The sequence below is a fragment of the Heptranchias perlo genome, chromosome 20 (genome assembly GCF_035084215.1).
Source record: "Heptranchias perlo isolate sHepPer1 chromosome 20, sHepPer1.hap1, whole genome shotgun sequence".
Classification (NCBI taxonomy): Eukaryota; Metazoa; Chordata; class Chondrichthyes; order Hexanchiformes; family Hexanchidae; genus Heptranchias; species Heptranchias perlo.
The window spans coordinates 33,380,363-33,399,413 of record NC_090344.1 but is presented as its reverse complement, the minus strand read 5'-3'; the positions used below and the strand labels follow the sequence as shown (position 1 = coordinate 33,399,413).

The following is a 19,051-nucleotide window of genomic DNA, read 5'->3' as shown; positions in this document are numbered from 1 at the left end:
ACACTCACCCAATCCAAGATCACACTCACCCAGTCCAAGATCACATTCACTCAGTCCGAAATCACACTTACCCAGTCCGAGATCACACTCGCCCAGTCCGCCATCACACTTACCCAGTCCGACATCACACTCACCCAGTCCGAGATCACACTCGCCCAGTCCAACATCAGAATCAACCAGTCCGAGATCACACTCACCCAATCCGAGATCACACGCACCCAGTCCCACCTCACACTCACCCAGTCCGAGATCACACTCACTCAGTCAGAAATCACACTTACCCGGTCCGAGATCACACTCACCCAATCCGAGATCACACGCACCCAGTCCCACCTCACACTCACCCAGTCCGACATCACACATACCCAGATGGAGATCACACTCACACAGTCCGAGATCGGACTCTCCCAGTCCGAGATTACACATAACCAGTCCGACATCACACTCACTCATTCCGAGATCACACTCACCCACTCCGATATCACACTCACCCAGTCCGAGATCACACTCACCCAGTCCGACATCCGACTCACCCAGTCCGAGATCACACGCACTCAGTCCGACATCACACTCACCCAGTCCGAGATCACACTCACCCACTCCGATATCACACTCACCCAGTCCGAGATCACACTCACCCAGTCCGACATCACACTCACCCAGTCCGAGATCACACTCACCCAGTCCGACATCCGAATCACCCAGTCCGAGATCACACGCACCAAGTCCGAGATCACACTCACCCAGTCCGACATCACACTCACCCAATCCGAGATCACACGCGCCCAGTCCGAAATCCCACTCACCCAGTCGCACCTCACACTCACCCAGTCCGAGACCACACTCACTCAGTCAGAAATCACACTTACCCGGTCCGACATCCGACTCACCCAGTCTGACATCACACTCACCCAGTCCGAGATCACACTCACCCAGTCCGACATCACACTCACCCAGTCTGAGATCACACTCACCCAGTCCGACATCCGACTCACCCAGTCCGACATCACACTCACCCAGTCCGACATCACACTCACCCAGTCCGAAATCACACTCACCCAGTCCGACATCACACTCACCCAGTCCGAAATCACACTCACCCAGTCCGACATCACATTCTATCAGTCCAACATCACACTCACCCAGTCCGAAATCACACTCACCCAGTCCGAAATCACACTGACCCAGTCCGACATCACACTCACCCAGTCCGAAATCACACTCAACCAGTCCGACATCACATTCTATCAGTCCGACATCACACTCACCCAGTCCGAAATCACACTGACCCAGTCCGACATCACACTCACCCAGTCCGACATCACACTCACTCAGTCCGAAATCACACTGACCCAGTCCGACATCACATTCTATCAGTCCGACATCACACTCACCCAGTCCGAAATCACACTCACCCAGTCCGAAATCACACTGACCCAGTCCGACATCACACTCACCCAGTCCGACATCACACTCACCCAGTCCGACATCACACTCACCCAGTCCGAAATCACACTCACCCAGTCCGAAATCACACTGACCCAGTCCGACATCACACTCACCCAGTCCGAAATCACACTCACCCAGTCCGACATCACATTCTATCAGTCCAACATCACACTCACCCAGTCCGAAATCACACTCACCCAGTCCGAAATCACACTGACCCAGTCCGAAATCACACTCAACCAGTCCGACATCACATTCTATCAGTCCGACATCACACTCACCCAGTCCGACATCACACTCACTCAGTCCGAAATCACACTGACCCAGTCCGAAATCACACTCACCCAGTCCGACATCACTTTCAATCAGTCCAACATCACACTCACCCAGTCCGACATCACACTCACTCAGTCCGAGATCACACTCACCCAGTCCGGCATCCGAATCACCCAGTCCGACATCACACTCACTCAGTCTGAAATCACACTCACCCAGTCCGAGATCACACTCACCCATTCCGAGATCACACTCACCCATTCCGAGATAACACGCACCCAGTCCGACATCACACTCACCCAGTCCGACATCACACTCACCCAGTCCGAGATCACACTCACCGAGACAACATCACACTCACCCAGTCCGAGATCACACTCACTCAGTCCGACATCACACTCACCCAGTCCGACATCACACTCAACCAGTCTGAGAACACACTCACCCAGTCCGACATCACACTCACCCAGTCCGACATCACACTCACCCAGTCCAAAATCACACTCACCCAGTCCGAAATCACACTCACCCAGTCCGATATCACACTCAACCAGTCCATGATCACACTCACCCAGTCCGACATCACACTCACCCAGTCCGACATCACACTCAACCAGTCCATGATCACACTCACCCAGTCCGACATCACACTCAACCAGTCCATGATCACACTCACCCAGTCCGACATCACACTCAATCAGTCCAACATCACACTCACTCAGTCCAACATCCGACCAAACCAGTCCGACATCACACACACCCAGTCCGAAATCACACCCACCCAATCCGAGATCACACTCACCCAGTCCAAAACCACACTCACCCTGTCTGAGTTCACAGTCACTCAGTCCGACATCACACTCACCCAGTCCGCCTTCACACTCGCCCAGTCCGAGATCACACCCACCCAGTCCACCTTCACACTCGCCCAGTCCGAGATCACACTCACCCAGTCCGACATCACACTCACCCAGTCTGAGATCACACTCACTCATTCTGAGATCACACTCACCCAGTCTGAGATCACACTCACTCATTCTAAGATCACACTCAGCCAGTCCAACATCCGACACACCCAGTCCGACATCACACTCGCTCAGTCCGAAATCACACTCGCTCAGTCCGAGATCACACTCACCCAATCCGAGATCACACGCACCCAGTCCCACCTCACACTCACCCAGTCCGAGATCACACTCACTCAGTCAGAAATCACACTTACCCGGTCCGAGATCACACTCACCCAATCCGAGATCACACGCACCCAGTCCCACCTCACACTCACCCAGTCCGACATAACACTTACCCAGATGGAGATCACACTCACCCACTCCGATATCACACTCACCCAGTCCGAGATCACACTCAACCAGTCCGACATCACATTCTATCAGTCCGACATCACACTCACCCAGTCCGAAATCACACTGACCCAGTCCGACATCACACTCACCCAGTCCGACATCACACTCACTCAGTCCGACATCACACTCACCCAGTCCGACATCACACTCACCCAGTCCGACATCACACTCACCCAGTCCGAAATCACACTGACCCAGTCCGACATCACACTCACCCAGTCCGAAATCACACTCACCCAGTCCGACATCACATTCTATCAGTCCAACATCACACACACCCAGTCCGAAATGACACTGACCCAGTCCGACATCACACTCACCCAGTCCGACATCACACTCACTCAGTCCGAAATCACACTGACCCAGTCCGAAATCACACTCACCCAGTCCGACATCACTTTCAATCAGTCCAACATCACACTCACCCAGTCCGACATCACACTCACTCAGTCCGAAATCACACTCAACCAGTCCGACATCACTTTCAATCAGTCCGACATCACACTCACTCAGTCCGAGATCACACTCACCCAGTCCGGCATCCGAATCACCCAGTCCGACATCACACTCACTCAGTCTGAAATCACACTCACCCAGTCCGAGATCACACTCACCCATTCCGAGATCACACTCACCCAGTCCGACATCACACTCACCCAGTCCGACATCACACTCACCCAGTCCGACATCACATTCTATCAGTCCAACATCACACTCAACCAGTCCGAAATCACACTCACCCAGTCCGACATCACACTCACCCAGTCCGACATCACACTCACCCAGTCCGACATCACACTCACCCAGTCCGAAATCACACTCACCCAGTCCGATATCACACTCAACCAGTCCATGATCACACTCACCCAGTCCGACATCACACTCACCCAGTCCGACATCACACTCAACCAGTCCATGATCACACTCACCCAGTCCGACATCACACTCAACCAGTCCATGATCACACTCACCCAGTCCGACATCACACTCAATCAGTCCAACATCACACTCACTCAGTCCAACATCCGACCAAACCAGTCCGACATCACACACACCCAGTCCGAAATCACACCCACCCAGTCCGAGATCACACTCACCCAGTCCAAAACCACACTCACCCTGTCTGAGTTCACAGTCACTCAGTCCGACATCACACTCACCCAGTCCGCCTTCACACTCGCCCAGTCCGAGATCACACCCACCCAGTCCACCTTCACACTCGCCCAGTCCGAGATCACACTCACCCAGTCCGACATCACACTCACCCAGTCTGAGATCACACTCACTCATTCTGAGATCACACTCACCCAGTCTGAGATCACACTCACTCATTCTAAGATCACACTCACCCAGTCCAACATCCGACTCACCCAGTCCGACATCACACTCGCTCAGTCCGAAATCACACTCGCTCAGTCCGAGATCACACTCACCCAATCCGAGATCACACGCACCCAGTCCCACCTCACACTCACCCAGTCCGAGATCACACTCACTCAGTCAGAAATCACACTTACCCGGTCCGAGATCACACTCACCCAATCCGAGATCACACGCACCCAGTCCCACCTCACACTCACCCAGTCCGACATCACACTTACCCAGATGGAGATCACACTCACACAGTCCGAGATCGGACTCTCCCAGTCCGAGATTACACATAACCAGTCCGACATCACACTCACTCATTCCGAGATCACACTCACCCACTCCGATATCACACTCACCCAGTCCGAGATCACACTCACCCAGTCCGACATCCGACTCACCCAGTCCGAGATCACACGCACTCAGTCCGACATCACACTCACCCAGTCCGAGATCACACTCACCCACTCCGATATCACACTCACCCAGTCCGAGATCACACTCACCCAGTCCGACATCACACTCACCCAGTCCGAGATCACACTCACCCAGTCCGACATCCGAATCACCCAGTCCGAGATCACACGCACCAAGTCCGAGATCACACTCACCCAGTCCGACATCACACTCACTCATTCCGAGATCAAACTCACCCAGTCCGACATCACACTCACCCAATCCGAGATCACACGCGCCCAGTCCGAAATCCCACTCACCCAGTCGCACCTCACACTCACCCAGTCCGAGACCACACTCACTCAGTCAGAAATCACACTTACCCGGTCCGACATCCGACTCACCCAGTCTGACATCACACTCACCCAGTCCAAGATCACACTCACCCAGTCCGACATCACACTCACCCAGTCTGAGATCACACTCACCCAGTCCGACATCCGACTCACCCAGTCCGACATCACACTCACCCAGTCCGACATCACACTCACCCAGTCCGAAATCACACTCACCCAGTCCGAAATCACACTCAACCAGTCCGACATCACATTCTATCAGTCCGACATCACACTCACCCAGTCCGAAATCACACTGACCCAGTCCGAAATCACACTGACCCAGTCCGACATCGCACTCACCCAGTCCGACATCACACTCACTCAGTCCGAAATCACACTGACCCAGTCCGACATCACTTTCAATCAGTCCGACATCACACTCACTCAGTCCGAGATCACACTCACCCAGTCCGGCATCCGAATCACCCAGTCCGACATCACACTCACTCAGTCTGAAATCACACTCACCCAGTCCGAGATCACACTCACCCATTCCGAGATCACACTCACCCATTCCGAGATCACACTCACCCAGTCCGAGATAACACGCACCCAGTCCGACATCACACTCAACCATTCCGAGATCACACTCACCCAGTCCGAGATCACACTCACCGAGTCAACATCACACTCACCCAGTCCGAGATCACACTCACTCAGTCCGACATCACACTCACCCAGTCCGACATCACACTCAACCAGTCTGAGAACACACTCACCCAGTCCGACATCACACTCACCCAGTCCGACATCACACTCACCCAGTCCGAAATCACACTCACCCAGTCCGATATCACACTCAACCAGTCCATGATCACACTCACCCAGTCCGACATCACACTCAATCAGTCCAACATCACACTCACTCAGTCCAACATCCGACCAAACCAGTCCGACATCACACACACCCAGTCCGAAATCACACCCACCCAGTCCGAGATCACACTCACCCAGTCCAAAACCACACTCACCCTGTCTGAGTTCACATTCACTCAGTCCGACATCACACTCACCCAGTCCGCCTTCACACTCGCCCAGTCCGAGATCACACCCACCCAGTCCACCTTCACACTCGCCCAGTCCGAGATCACACTCACCCAGTCCGACATCACACTCACCCAGTCTGAGATCACACTCACTCATTCTGAGATCACACTCACCCAGTCTGAGATCACACTCACTCATTCTGAGATCACACTCACCCAGTCCAACATCCGACTCACCCAGTCCGACATCACACTCGCTCAGTCCGAAATCACACTCGCTCAGTCCGAAATCACACTCACCCAGTCCGACATCACATTCAATCAGTCCAACATCACACTCATCCAGTCCGACATCACACTCACTCAGTCCGACATCACACTTACCCGGTCCGACATCACACTCACCCAGTCCGACATCACACTCACCCAGTCCGACGTCACACTCACCCAGTCCGCCATCACACTCACTCAGTCCTAAATCACACTCACCCAGTCCGACATCACACTCACCCCGTTCGACATCCGACTTACCCAGTCCAACATCACACTCACCCAGTCCGACATCACACTCACCCAGTCCGACATCACACTCACCCAGTCCGACATCACACTCACCCAGTCCAAGATCACACTCACCCAGTCCGACATCACACTCACCCAGTCCGAGATCACACTCATCCAGTCTGACATCACACTCGCCCAGTCCGACATCACACTCACTCAGTCCCATATCACACTCACCCATTCCGACATCACACTCGCCCAGTCCAACATCACGCTCACCCAGTCCGAGATCCGACTCCCCCAATCCCACATCACACTCACACAGTCCGACATCACACTCGCCCAGTCCGAGATCACACTCACCCAGTCTGACATCACACTCACCCAGTCCGACATCACACTCGCCCAGTCCGTCATCACACTCACTCAGTCCCATATCACACTCAACCATTCCGATATCCGACACACCCAGTCCGAAATCACACTCACCCTGTCCGAGATCACACTCAATCAGTCCGACATCACACTCACCCAGTCCGACATCACACTCACCCAGTCCGAGATCACACTCACCTAGTCGACGTCACACTCACCCAGTCCGAGATCACACCCACCCAGACCGACATCACACTCACTCAGTCCGAAATCACACTCACCCAGTCCGAGATCACACTCATCCAGTCTGAAGTCACACTCACCCAGTCTGAGATCACACTCACCCAGTCCGACCTCACACTCAATCAGTCCAACATCACACTCACCCAGTCCAAGATCACACTCACCCAGTCCGACATCCGACTCTCCCAGTCCGAGATCACACTCACCCAGTCCGAAATCACACTCACCCAGTCCGACATCACACTCACCCAGTCCGACATCACACTCACTCAGTCTGAGATCACACTCACTCAATCCCACATCACACTCACCCAGTCCGACATCACACTAACTCGGTCCAACATCACACTCACCCAGTCCGAGGTCACACTCACCCAGTCCGAGATCACACCCACCCAGTCCAAGGTCACACTCACCCAGCCCAGCACTGCCTACGTTTTTCTTTGTCAGGCCCATTGTACTGTGTTAGTTTGGCAAGTGTGGCTGAGTGGCCTGTCCACTTTGCCCAGATGTGAGACCTGGGATCTCCAGGGGTGAGGAATGTTAATTGTCAGCTCAACTCCGATATCCAAACTGGATATTCTTTCTCTCTTGCTTTGTCGGGACTGATTTCCAAAGTGCTTTTTCACCCCACTCCCCAAACCCTAGCTGGGGATTAAATATCACAGCGAGTGGCAAAACCGGGCCTCACACCCGAGCCTGCTCTGGTCCTCAGCCAGTACCTGTGCGTGCTTACGTTCCTGCCAGTCACTGGATAGTCACCAGGAGGAGGGCACCCTGGTCAACGATCGACTGCCTTGCCCACAGTCGCTGGTATCATGCCAACGCTGGCTTCGATTTGCGCTGCCCCCTTCGTTCTAAGGGCGCGCCAAAACGCGGGTGTCTCTGGTGCGACTCGTGACTCTCGGTACTCACAAGCACTCGGCCGGTCAGCGACTGAGCTGATATGATGCCCTCCGCCCAGTCCTGGATGGCGATCGACAGGCCGACGGTTTTGATTTTCGATGTTTCCATGGCGTCCATTTCTTCAATCTCCTGAGAAAACATTTAGCGCCGACTGTTCAGTGACCTGAGACTTAGCAGCGTTCGGGCGCAAAAAACGGCAGTGACGGTTTCCCGGGCACCATTGGGAGCGCGTTGTGGAGTTCGGGAGCTGCAGGCCATGTGTCGTTGGCACCGCCATCCTTCACGTGACAAGTGCCTCATACCAGCCGAGCGGCTGCAGGATTTGGGCACTTGTGGCTACAAGAGCAGGTCAGAGGCTGGGTATTCTGCGGCGAGTGACTCACCTCCTGACTCCCCAAAGCCTTTCCACCATCTACAAGGCACAAGTCAGGAGTGTGATGAATACTCTCCACTTGCCTGGATGAGTGCAGCTCCAACAACACTCAAGAAGCTCGACGCCATCCAGGACAAAGCAGCCCGCTTGATTGGCACCCCATCCACCACCCTAAACATTCACTCCCTTCACCACCGGCGCACCGTGGCTGCAGTGTGTACCATCCACAGGATGCACTGCAGCAACTCGCCAAGGCTTCTCCGACAGCACCTCCCAAACCACCTAGAAGGACAAGAGCAGCAGGCACATGGGAACAACACCACCTGCACGTTCCCCTCCAAGTCACACACCATCCCGACTTGGAAATATATCGGCCGTTCCTTCATTGTCGCTGGGTCAAAATCCTGGAACTCCCTTCCTAACAGCACTGTGGGAGAACCTTCACCACACGGACTACAGCGGTTCAAGAAGGCGGCTCACCACCACCTTCTCAAGGGGCAATTAGGGATGGGCAATAAATGCCGGCCTCGCCAGCGACGCCCACATCCCATGAACGAGAAAAAAAACCCAGGAACATCCCTATCAGTGGAGGGGCATTGAGGAGGAGGAGGAGATGGGGATGGTCTCGATTTGCTGCCTCAGGAGCGTGGTAAGATTTACTGGAATGGTACCAGGGATGAGGGACTTCAGTTATGTGGAGAGACTGGAGAAGCTGGGATTGTTCTCCTTGGAACAGAGAAGGTTAAGGGGAGATTTGATAGAGGTGTTCAAAATCATGAAGGGTTTTGATCGAGTAAATAAGGAGAAATTGCTTCCAGTGGCAGGAGGGTCGGTAACCAGAGGACACAGATTTAAGATAATTGGCAAAAGAACCAGAGGGGGAGATGAGGAGACATTTTTTACGCAGCGAGTTGTTATGATCTGGAATGCGCTGCCAGAAAGGGCGGTGGAAGCAGATTCAATAGGAACTTTCAAAAGGGAATCGGACAAATACATGAAAAGGAGGAATTTGCAGGGTTCTGGGGAAAGAGCAGGGGGAGCGGGACTAATTGGACAGCTCTTTCAAAGAGCCGGCACAGGCACGATGGGCCGAATGGCCTCCTTCTGTGCTGCATCATTCTATCTCGAAGACGAGCAGTGGGTAGCACTCTCGCCTCTGAGTCAGGAAGTCGTGGGCTCAAGTCCCCGCTCCAGAGCACAAAGTCCAGGCCGACACTCCAGTGCGGCACTGAGGGGAGTGCTGCGTTGTCGGAGGTGCCGTCTTTCGGATGAGACGTTAAACCGAGGCGCCCGCCTGCCCTCCCCGTCGGCCACTATTTCGAAGAAGAGCAGGCGAGTTCTCCCTGACGCCTTGGCCAATATTTATCCCTCAACCAACATCGCTTCAAAAAAAACCTGGTCATTCTCACATTGCTGTTTGTGGGATCTTGCTGTGCACAAATTGGCTGCCATGTTTCCAGTGGGACATCCTGAGAAGTTATATAAAGGCAAATTCTTTCCTTCTTTTGCCCTTTATGACAGGTTTAAAATGCAAAATGAAAGTACTGAGGCCCAGTGCAGATGGGTTGTGTAAAGCTGTTAAATTCTCTTATTCCCTTCAGTTCCCAATCTCTCTCTCTCTCCATCTTTCTCTCTCTCTCTATCTGGTTCTCTCTGTCTCTCAGTCTCTCTCTCTCTCTCTCTGTCTCTCTCTCTCCCCCCTCTCTCTCTCTCTCCGTCTCTCTCTCTCTCTCTCTCTATCTGGTTCTCTCTGACTCTCAGTCTCTCTCTCTCCGTCTCGCTATCTCTCTCTCTCTCTCTATCTCCCTCTCTCTATCTGGCTCTCTCTCTCTCTCTATCTGGCTCTCTCTCTCTCTCTATCTGGCTCTCTCTGACACTCAGTCTCTCTCTCTCTCTCTCTCTCCGTCTCTCCCTCTCTCTCTGACTCTCAGTCTCTCTCTCTCTATCTGGCTCTCTCTCTCTCTCTCTATCTGGCTCTCCATGACACTCAGTTTCTCTCTCTTTCTCTCCGTCTCTCTCTCTCTGTCTGGATCTCTCTGACTCTCAGTCTCCCTCTCAGTCTCTCTATCTCTCTCTCCGTCTTTCTCTCTCTTTCTGGCTCTCTCTCTATCTGGCTTTCTCTGATTCTCAGTCTCTCTCTCTCTCTCTCTCTCCGTCTTTCTCTCTCTATCTGGCTCTCTCTGACTCTCAGTCTCTCTTTCCGTCTCCCTCTCGCTCTCTCTCCATCTCTCTCTCTCTCTTTATCTGGCTCTCCCTGACTCTCAGTCTCTCTCTCTCTCCATCTTTCTCCCTCTATCTGGCTCTCTCTCTCCGTCTGGCTCTCTCAGTCTCTCTCTCTCTCTCTTTCCATCTCTCTCTCTCTCTCTCTCTCTCTCCGTCTCTCTCTCTATCTGGGTCTCTCAGTCTCCCTCTCTCTCTCCCTATCTGGCGCTCTCTGCATCTCAATTTCTCTCTCCCTCTCTCTCTCTCTCCATCTGTCTTTCTCTCTCTCTATCTGGCTCTCTCTGTCACTCAGTCTCTCCCTCTCTCTCTCTCTCTCTCCCTCTGTCTCTCTCTCTTTATCTGGCTCTCTCAGTCTCTCTCTCTCTCCGTCTCTCTCTCTCTATCTGGCTCTCTCTGTCTCTCAGTCTCTCCCTCTCTCTCTCTGTCTCTCTCTCTCTCTATCTGGCTCTCTCTGTCAATCAGTCTCTCCCTCTCTCCATCTTTCTCCCTCTATCTGGCTCTCTCTCTCCGTCTGGCTCTCTCAGTCTCTCTCTCTCTCTCTTTCCATCTCTCTCTCTCTCTCTCTCTCTCCGTCTCTCTCTCTATCTGGGTCTCTCAGTCTCCCTCTCTCTCTCCCTATCTGGCGCTCTCTGCATCTCAATTTCTCTCTCCCTCTCTCTCTCTCCATCTGTCTTTCTCTCTCTCTATCTGGCTCTCTCTGTCACTCAGTCTCTCCCTCTCTCTCTCTCTCTCTCCCTCTGTCTCTCTCTCTTTATCTGGCTCTCTCAGTCTCTCTCTCTCTCCGTCTCTCTCTCTCTATCTGGCTCTCTCTGTCTCTCAGTCTCTCCCTCTCTCTCTCTGTCTCTCTCTCTCTATCTGGCTCTCTCTGTCAATCAGTCTCTCCCTCTCTCTCTCTCTCTCCGTCTCTCTCTCTCTATCTGGCTCTCTCAGCCTCTCTCTCTCTATCTCTCAGTCTCTCCCTCTCTCTCTCCGTTTGTATCTCTCTCTCTCCGTCTCTCTCTCTGTCTCTCAGTCTCTCTCTCCCCCTCTCTCTCTCTCTCTCTCCGTCTCTCTCTCTCTCGGGAGGTTTAGAGGGGATTTGAGAAAGAACTTTTTCACCCAGAGGGTGGTTGGAGTCTGGAACTCACTGCCTGAAAGGGTTGTGGAGGCAGGAACCCTCACAACATTCAAGAAGCATTTGGATGAGCACTTGAAATGCCATAGCATACAAGGCTACGGACCAAATGCTGGAATATGGGATTAGAGTAGACAGGGCTGATGGCCGGCGCGGACACGATGGGCCGAAGGGCCTCTATCCGTGCTGTATAACTCTATGACTCTATGACTCTCTCTATCCAGCTCTCTCTGTCTCTCTGTCTGTCTGTCTGTCTCGTTGTCAATCACTCTGTCTCTGTCTCTCTCTCTCCGTCTGTCTGTCTCTCTCTCTATCTCTCTCTCCCTAACTGGCTCTCTCTATCTCTCTGATTCTCTCTCTCTCCCTCCATCTGTCTCTCTCCCTAGATCTCCATTTTCACGGTACAGTCCCCTCCGCGTACAACGGACGCGATTTGCCAGCTGGACGCGTTGGGCGGTAAAACCAGCTGATGGACGATGCCCGAAAGCTCGGCCAGCGGTTCCCGCCGTTAACAGCCGGGGAAGGCAGTCGGAAAGTGGAGATATCAGGCAGCTTCACTCACTTTCTTGCACTGAAAACCTGTCATTTATTCTGAGGCCTACCAGATAATGGGGTCACTGCCTGAAAGGGTGGAAGAGGCAGAAAACCTCAACTCATTTAAAAAGGACTTGGATGTGCACTTGAAGTGCCCGTAACCTACAGGGCTACGGACCAAGAGCTGGAAAGTGGGGTTAAGCTGGCTTTTTCGGCCAGCACGGACACGATGGGCCGAATGGCCTCCTTCTGTGCCGTAACTGTCTGTGATTCTATACACAAATCACAAAGACGTTTGCTTTACAGAGGCAAGTGTTGAACTGATCGAAGTGGCCATGACGTGGGACTCGGCCCCGCGATCCAGGCCGACACTCCCAGTGCCAGTGCTGAGGGAGTGCTGCCCTGTCGGAGGCGCCGTCTTTCGGGCGAGACGTTAAACCGAGGCCCCTGTCTGCCCTCTCAGCTGGACGCAAAAAGGTCCCCGCAGCCGCGACTGGAAGAAGAGCAAGGGGGGGGGGAGTTCTCCCCGGTGTCCTGGGGCCAACGTTTATCCCTCGACCAACACCGCCAAAGAACAGGTGATCTGCTCATTATCACCAACACCTCTGCTGTTCGTGGGATCTTGCTGTGCGCAAATTGGATTCCGACATGACAACAGTGACTACACTTCAAAAAGTGCTTCATTGGCTGTAAAGCGCGTCCTGAGGTCATGAAAGACGCTACATAAATGCAAATTCTTTCTTTCCCTCTACAGGCGATAGTCGGAGATGGCGGACATGGTGGGGAACATAAGAACATAAGAAATAGGAGCAGGAGTCGGCCAATCGGCCCCTCGAGCCTGCTCCGCCATTCAATAAGATCATGGCTGATCTGATCCTAACCTCAAATCTAAATTCATGCCCAATTTCCTGCCCGCTCCCCGTAATCCCTAATTCCCTTTACTTCTAGGAAACTGTCGATTTCTGTTTTAAATTTATTTAATGATGTAGCTTCCACAGCTTCCTGGGGCAGCAAATTCCACAGACCTACCACCCTCTGAGTGAAGAAGTTTCTCCTCATCTCAGTTTTGAAAGAGCAGCCCCTTATTCTAAGATTATGCCCCCTAGTTCTAGTTTCACCCATCCTTGGGAACATCCTTACCGCATCCACCCGATCAAGCCCCTTCACAATCTTATATGTTTCAATAAGATCGCCTCTCATTCTTCTGAACTCCAATGAGTAGAGTCCCAATCTACTCAACCTCTCCTCATATGTCCGCCCCCTCATCCCCGGGATTAACCGAGTGAACCTTCTTTGTACTGCCTCGAGAGCAAGTATGTCTTTTCTTAAGTATGGACACCAAAACTGTATGCAGTATTCCAGGTGCGGTCTCACCAATACCTTATATAACTGCAGCAATACCTCCCTGTTTTTATATTCTATCCCCCGAGCAATAAAAGCCAACATTCCGTTGGCCTTCTTGATCACCTGCTGCACCTGCAAACTAACCTTTTGATTTTCTTGCACTAGGACCCCCAGATCCCTTTGTACTGCAGTACTTTCCAGTTTCTCGCCATTAAGATAATAACTTGCGCTCTGATTTTTCCTGCCAAAGTGCATAACCTCACATTTTCCAATATTGTATTGCATCTGCCAAATCTCCGCCCACTCACCCAGCCTGTCTATATCCCCTTGTAGGTTTTTTATGTCCTCCTCACTCTCTACTTTCCCTCCCACCTTTGTATCATCGGCAAACTTTGATACGTTACACTCGGTCCCCTCCTCAAAATCGTTAATATAGATTGTAAAGAGTTGGGGACCCAGCACCGACCCCTGCGGAACACCACTGGCTACTGGTTGCCAGTCCGAGAATGAACCATTTATCCCAACTCTCTGCTTCCTGTTAGGGAACGTACCTCCTTGGTCAAGTTTTGGGTCAGGTGCTGCAGGACGAGATGACTGATCTTGTGCTTTCCAGTGATGGTCATTTTGTTCGTCTGAAGCATTTCTCTCCTCCTCATCCACTAATTCAGAGGGAAAGAAAGGGAGAGGTGAGACCAAAGGAGCTTGCAGCGGGAGTCCAGGCTAATGTGACATCTATCTGTTTTCACACGTTTGGCCATTCCCCTCTCCTGCCCCCCGCACCCCCCCCGACCTCGCACTCTCACCTCTGAGTCAGAAGGTCGAGGGTTCGAGCCCCACACCAGAGACTCGAGCAGTGAGGGAGCGCCGCACTGTCGGAGGCGCCGTCTTTCGGGCTGAGACGTCTGCCCTCACGGCTGGACGGAGAAGATCCCACCTCCGCTATTTCGAAGACGAGCAGGGGGAGCTCTCCCCGGAGAACTCCCTCAACCAACATCACGAGAAAAACAGGTTATCTGGTCATTTATCACACTGCAGTTCGTGGGATCTTGCTGTGCACAAATTGGCTGCCGTGTTTCCCACATTACAACAGTGGCTACACTTCAAAAGTACTTCATTGGCTGTGACGTGCTTTGGGACGTCCTGAGGTCATGAAAGGCGCTATATAAATGCAAGTTCCTTCCGTTTTTTCTTTCTCTGCTTAGCTGCGAACTTACTTTCAGTTCCATGCACTCAGCAACCCAAAAATTCTGGGTGGGGGAGTCATGGGGAGGAGGTCTGGGGGAGGGGGTGGATGTAGTCTCCCTGCACGACCTCTCCGAGTCTGACCACAGCTTTGTCCGGGGGCATGACTGAGGCATGTTTGACTCGGAAGGACTCTCCACAAGTTCTGGCCTATTGACTACTTCGGGGATGGGCCTCCGACTTTCCCAGTGCACGTCAGCAGCAGGTACCTCTTTCTTAGTCCCATGAGGGCACTGACCAGCCACGCCAACAACTTAAAGGGCCCTGCCCCCCTGGAATTCGGGGGGGTGGGGTCGATTGTGTTGGCATTTGGAGGCTGCTGCAATGTGGGAAGGCTGGAAGGCCAGAGGCCCTGAATTATAGGGCATTTGTGTGCCTAGAGTTCATCTCACTCTCAAATGTAGAGCCTGCGGTCAGAAAAAGTCCTGAACCCTTCAAAATGTTGAGGCCATACCGAAACAACCCACCCACAGATAGACTCTCCCGACACACCCGCAGATAGACTCTCCCGACACACCCACAGATGGACTCTCCCGACACACCCGCAGACAGGCTCTCCCGACACACCCACAGATAGACTCTCCCGACACACCCGCAGATAGACTCACCCGACACACCCACAGATAGACTCACCCGACACACCCACAGATAGACTCACCCGTCACACCAACAGATAGACTCTCCCGACACATCGACAGATGGACTCACCCGTCACACCAACAGATAGACTCACCCGACACACCTACAGATAGACTCACCCGACACACCCACAGATGGACTCACCCGACACACCCACAGATAGACTCACCCGACACACCCACAGATAGACTCACCCGTCACACCCACAGATAGACTCACCCGACACACCCACAGATGGACTCACCCGACACACCCACAGATAGACTCACCCGACACATCGACAGATGGACTCACCCGACACACCCACAGATAGACTCACCCGTCACACCAACAGATAGACTCACCCGACACACCTACAGATAGACTCACCCGACACACCCACAGATGGACTCTCCCGACATACCCACAGATAGACTCTCCCGACACACCCACAGATAGACTCTCCCGACATACCCACAGATAGACTCACCCGACACACCCGCGGATAGACTCACCCGACACACCCACAGATAGACTCTCCCGACACACCCACAGATAGACTCACCCGACACACCCACAGATAGACTCACCCGACACACCCACAGATGGACTCACCCGACACACTCACAGATAGACTCACCCGTCACACCCGCAGATAGACTCTCCCGACACACCCACAGATAGACTCTCCCGACACACCCACAGATAGACTCTCCCGACACACCCACAGATAGACTCACCCGACACACCCGCGGATAGACTCACCCGACACACCCGCGGATAGACTCTCCCGACACACCCGCGGATAGACTCACCCGACACACCCGCGGATAGACTCACCCGACACACCCGTGGATAGACTCTCCCGACACACCCACAGATGGACTCACCCGACACACCCACAGATGGACTCAACCGACACACCCACAGATAGACTCACCCGACACACCCACAGATAGACTCTCCCGACACACCCACAGATAGACTCTCCCGACAAACCCACAGATAGACTCTCCCGACACACCCACAGATAGACTCACCCGACACACCCACAGATAGACCCACCCGACATACCCACAGATAGACTCTCCCGACACACCCGCAGATAGACTCTCCCGACACACCCACAGATAGACCCACCCGACATACCCACAGATAGACTCTCCCGACACACCCGCAGATAGACTCACCCGACACACCCGCAGATAGACTCACCCGACACACCCTCAGATAGACTCTACCGACACACCCACAGATAGACTCTCCCGACACATCCACAGATGGACTCTCCCGACACACCCACAGATGGACTCACCCGACACACCCACAGATAGACTCACCCGACACACCCACAGATAGACTCACCCGACCCACCTACAGATAGACCCACCCGACACACCCACAGATAGACTCACCCGACACACCCACAGATAGACTCACCCGACACACCCACAGATAGACTCACCCGACACACCTACAGATAGACTCTCCCGACACACCCACAGATAGACTCTCCCGACACACACAGAGATGGACTCACCCGACACACCCGCAGATAGACTCACCCGACACACCCACAGATAGACCCACCCGACATACCCACAGATAGACTCTCCCGACACACCCGCAGATAGACTCACCCGACACACCCGCAGATAGACTCACCCGACACACCCACAGATAGACCCACCCGACATACCCACAGATAGACTCTCCCGACACACCCGCAGATAGACTCACCCGACACACCCACAGATGGACTCAACCGACACACCCACAGATAGACTCTCCCGACACACCCACAGATAGACCCACCCGACATACCCACAGATAGACTCTCCCGACACACCCGCAGATAGACTCACCCGACACACCCGCAGATAGACTCACCCGACACACCCTCAGATAGACTCTACCGACACACCCACAGATAGACTCTCCCGACACATCCACAGATGGACTCTCCCGACACACCCACAGATGGACTCACCCGACACACCCACAGATAGACTCACCCGACACACCCACAGATAGACTCACCCGACCCACCTACAGATAGACCCACCCGACACACCCACAGATAGACTCACCCGACACACCCACAGATAGACTCACCCGACACACCCACAGATAGACTCTCCCGACACACCCACAGATAGACTCTCCCGACACACCCACAGATAGACTCTCCCGACACACCCACAGATAGACTCACCCGACACACCCACAGATAGACTCACCCGACACACCCACAGATAGACCCACCCGACCCACCTACAGATAGACTCACCCGACACACCTACAGATGGACTCACCCGACACACCCACAGATAGACCCACCCGACACACCTACAGATAGACCCACCCGACACACCTACAGATAGACCCACCCGACACACCCGCAGATAGACTCACCCGACACACCCGCAGATAGACTCACCCGACACACCCACAGATAGACTCTCCCGACACACCTACAGATAGACCCACCCGACACACCTACAGATAGACTCACCCGACACACCCTCAGATAGACTCTCCCGACACACCCACAGATAGACTCACCCGACACACCCACAGATAGACTCTCCCGACACACCCACAGATAGACTCACCCGACACACCCACAGATAGACTCTCCCGACACACCCACAGATAGACCCACCCGACACACCTACAGATGGACTGACCCGACACACCCACAGACAGACTCTCCCGACACACACACAGACAGACTCACCCGACACACCCACAGATAGACTCACCCGACACACCCACAGATAGACTCACCCGACACACCCACAGATAGACTCACCCGACACACCCGCAGATAGACTCACCCGACACACCCACGGATAGACTCTCCCGACACACCCACGGATAGACTCACCCGACACACCCACAGATAGACCCACCCGACACACCCACGGATAGACTCTCCCGACACACCCACGGATAGACTCTCCCGACACACCCACGGATAGACTCACCCGACACACCCACAGATAGACCCACCCAACACACCCGCAGATAGACTCTCCCGACACACCCACAGATGGACTCACCCGACACACCCACAGATAGACTCTCCCGACACACCCGCAGATAGACTCACCCGACACACCCTCAGATAGACTCTACCGACACACCCACAGATAGACTCTCCCGACACACCCACAGATAGACTCACCCGACACACCCGCAGATAGACTCACCCGACACACCCACAGATAGACTCTCCCGACACACCCACAGATAGACTCACCCGACACACCCACAGATGGACTCACCCGACACACCCACAGATAGACCAACCCGACACACCTACAGATAGACCC

General features: G+C 53.7%; 1 protein-coding gene across 1 annotated transcript in view; it reads right to left on the bottom strand.

The window, feature by feature from the left end:
• The window catches only part of LOC137336022 (calcium-activated potassium channel subunit alpha-1a-like), a 140,340-nt gene extending 125,864 nt beyond the window's left edge, over positions 1–14,476 (bottom strand). The window contains exons 1-2 of the mRNA XM_068001525.1: positions 14,405–14,476; positions 8,275–8,394 (exon numbers count right to left, since the gene is read on the bottom strand). Of these exons, the coding sequence (XP_067857626.1) occupies positions 8,275–8,394; positions 14,405–14,476 (192 nt within the window). The remainder of the gene's footprint in view (positions 1–8,274; positions 8,395–14,404) is intronic.
• Between the last annotated feature and the right edge of the window lie 4,575 nt (positions 14,477–19,051).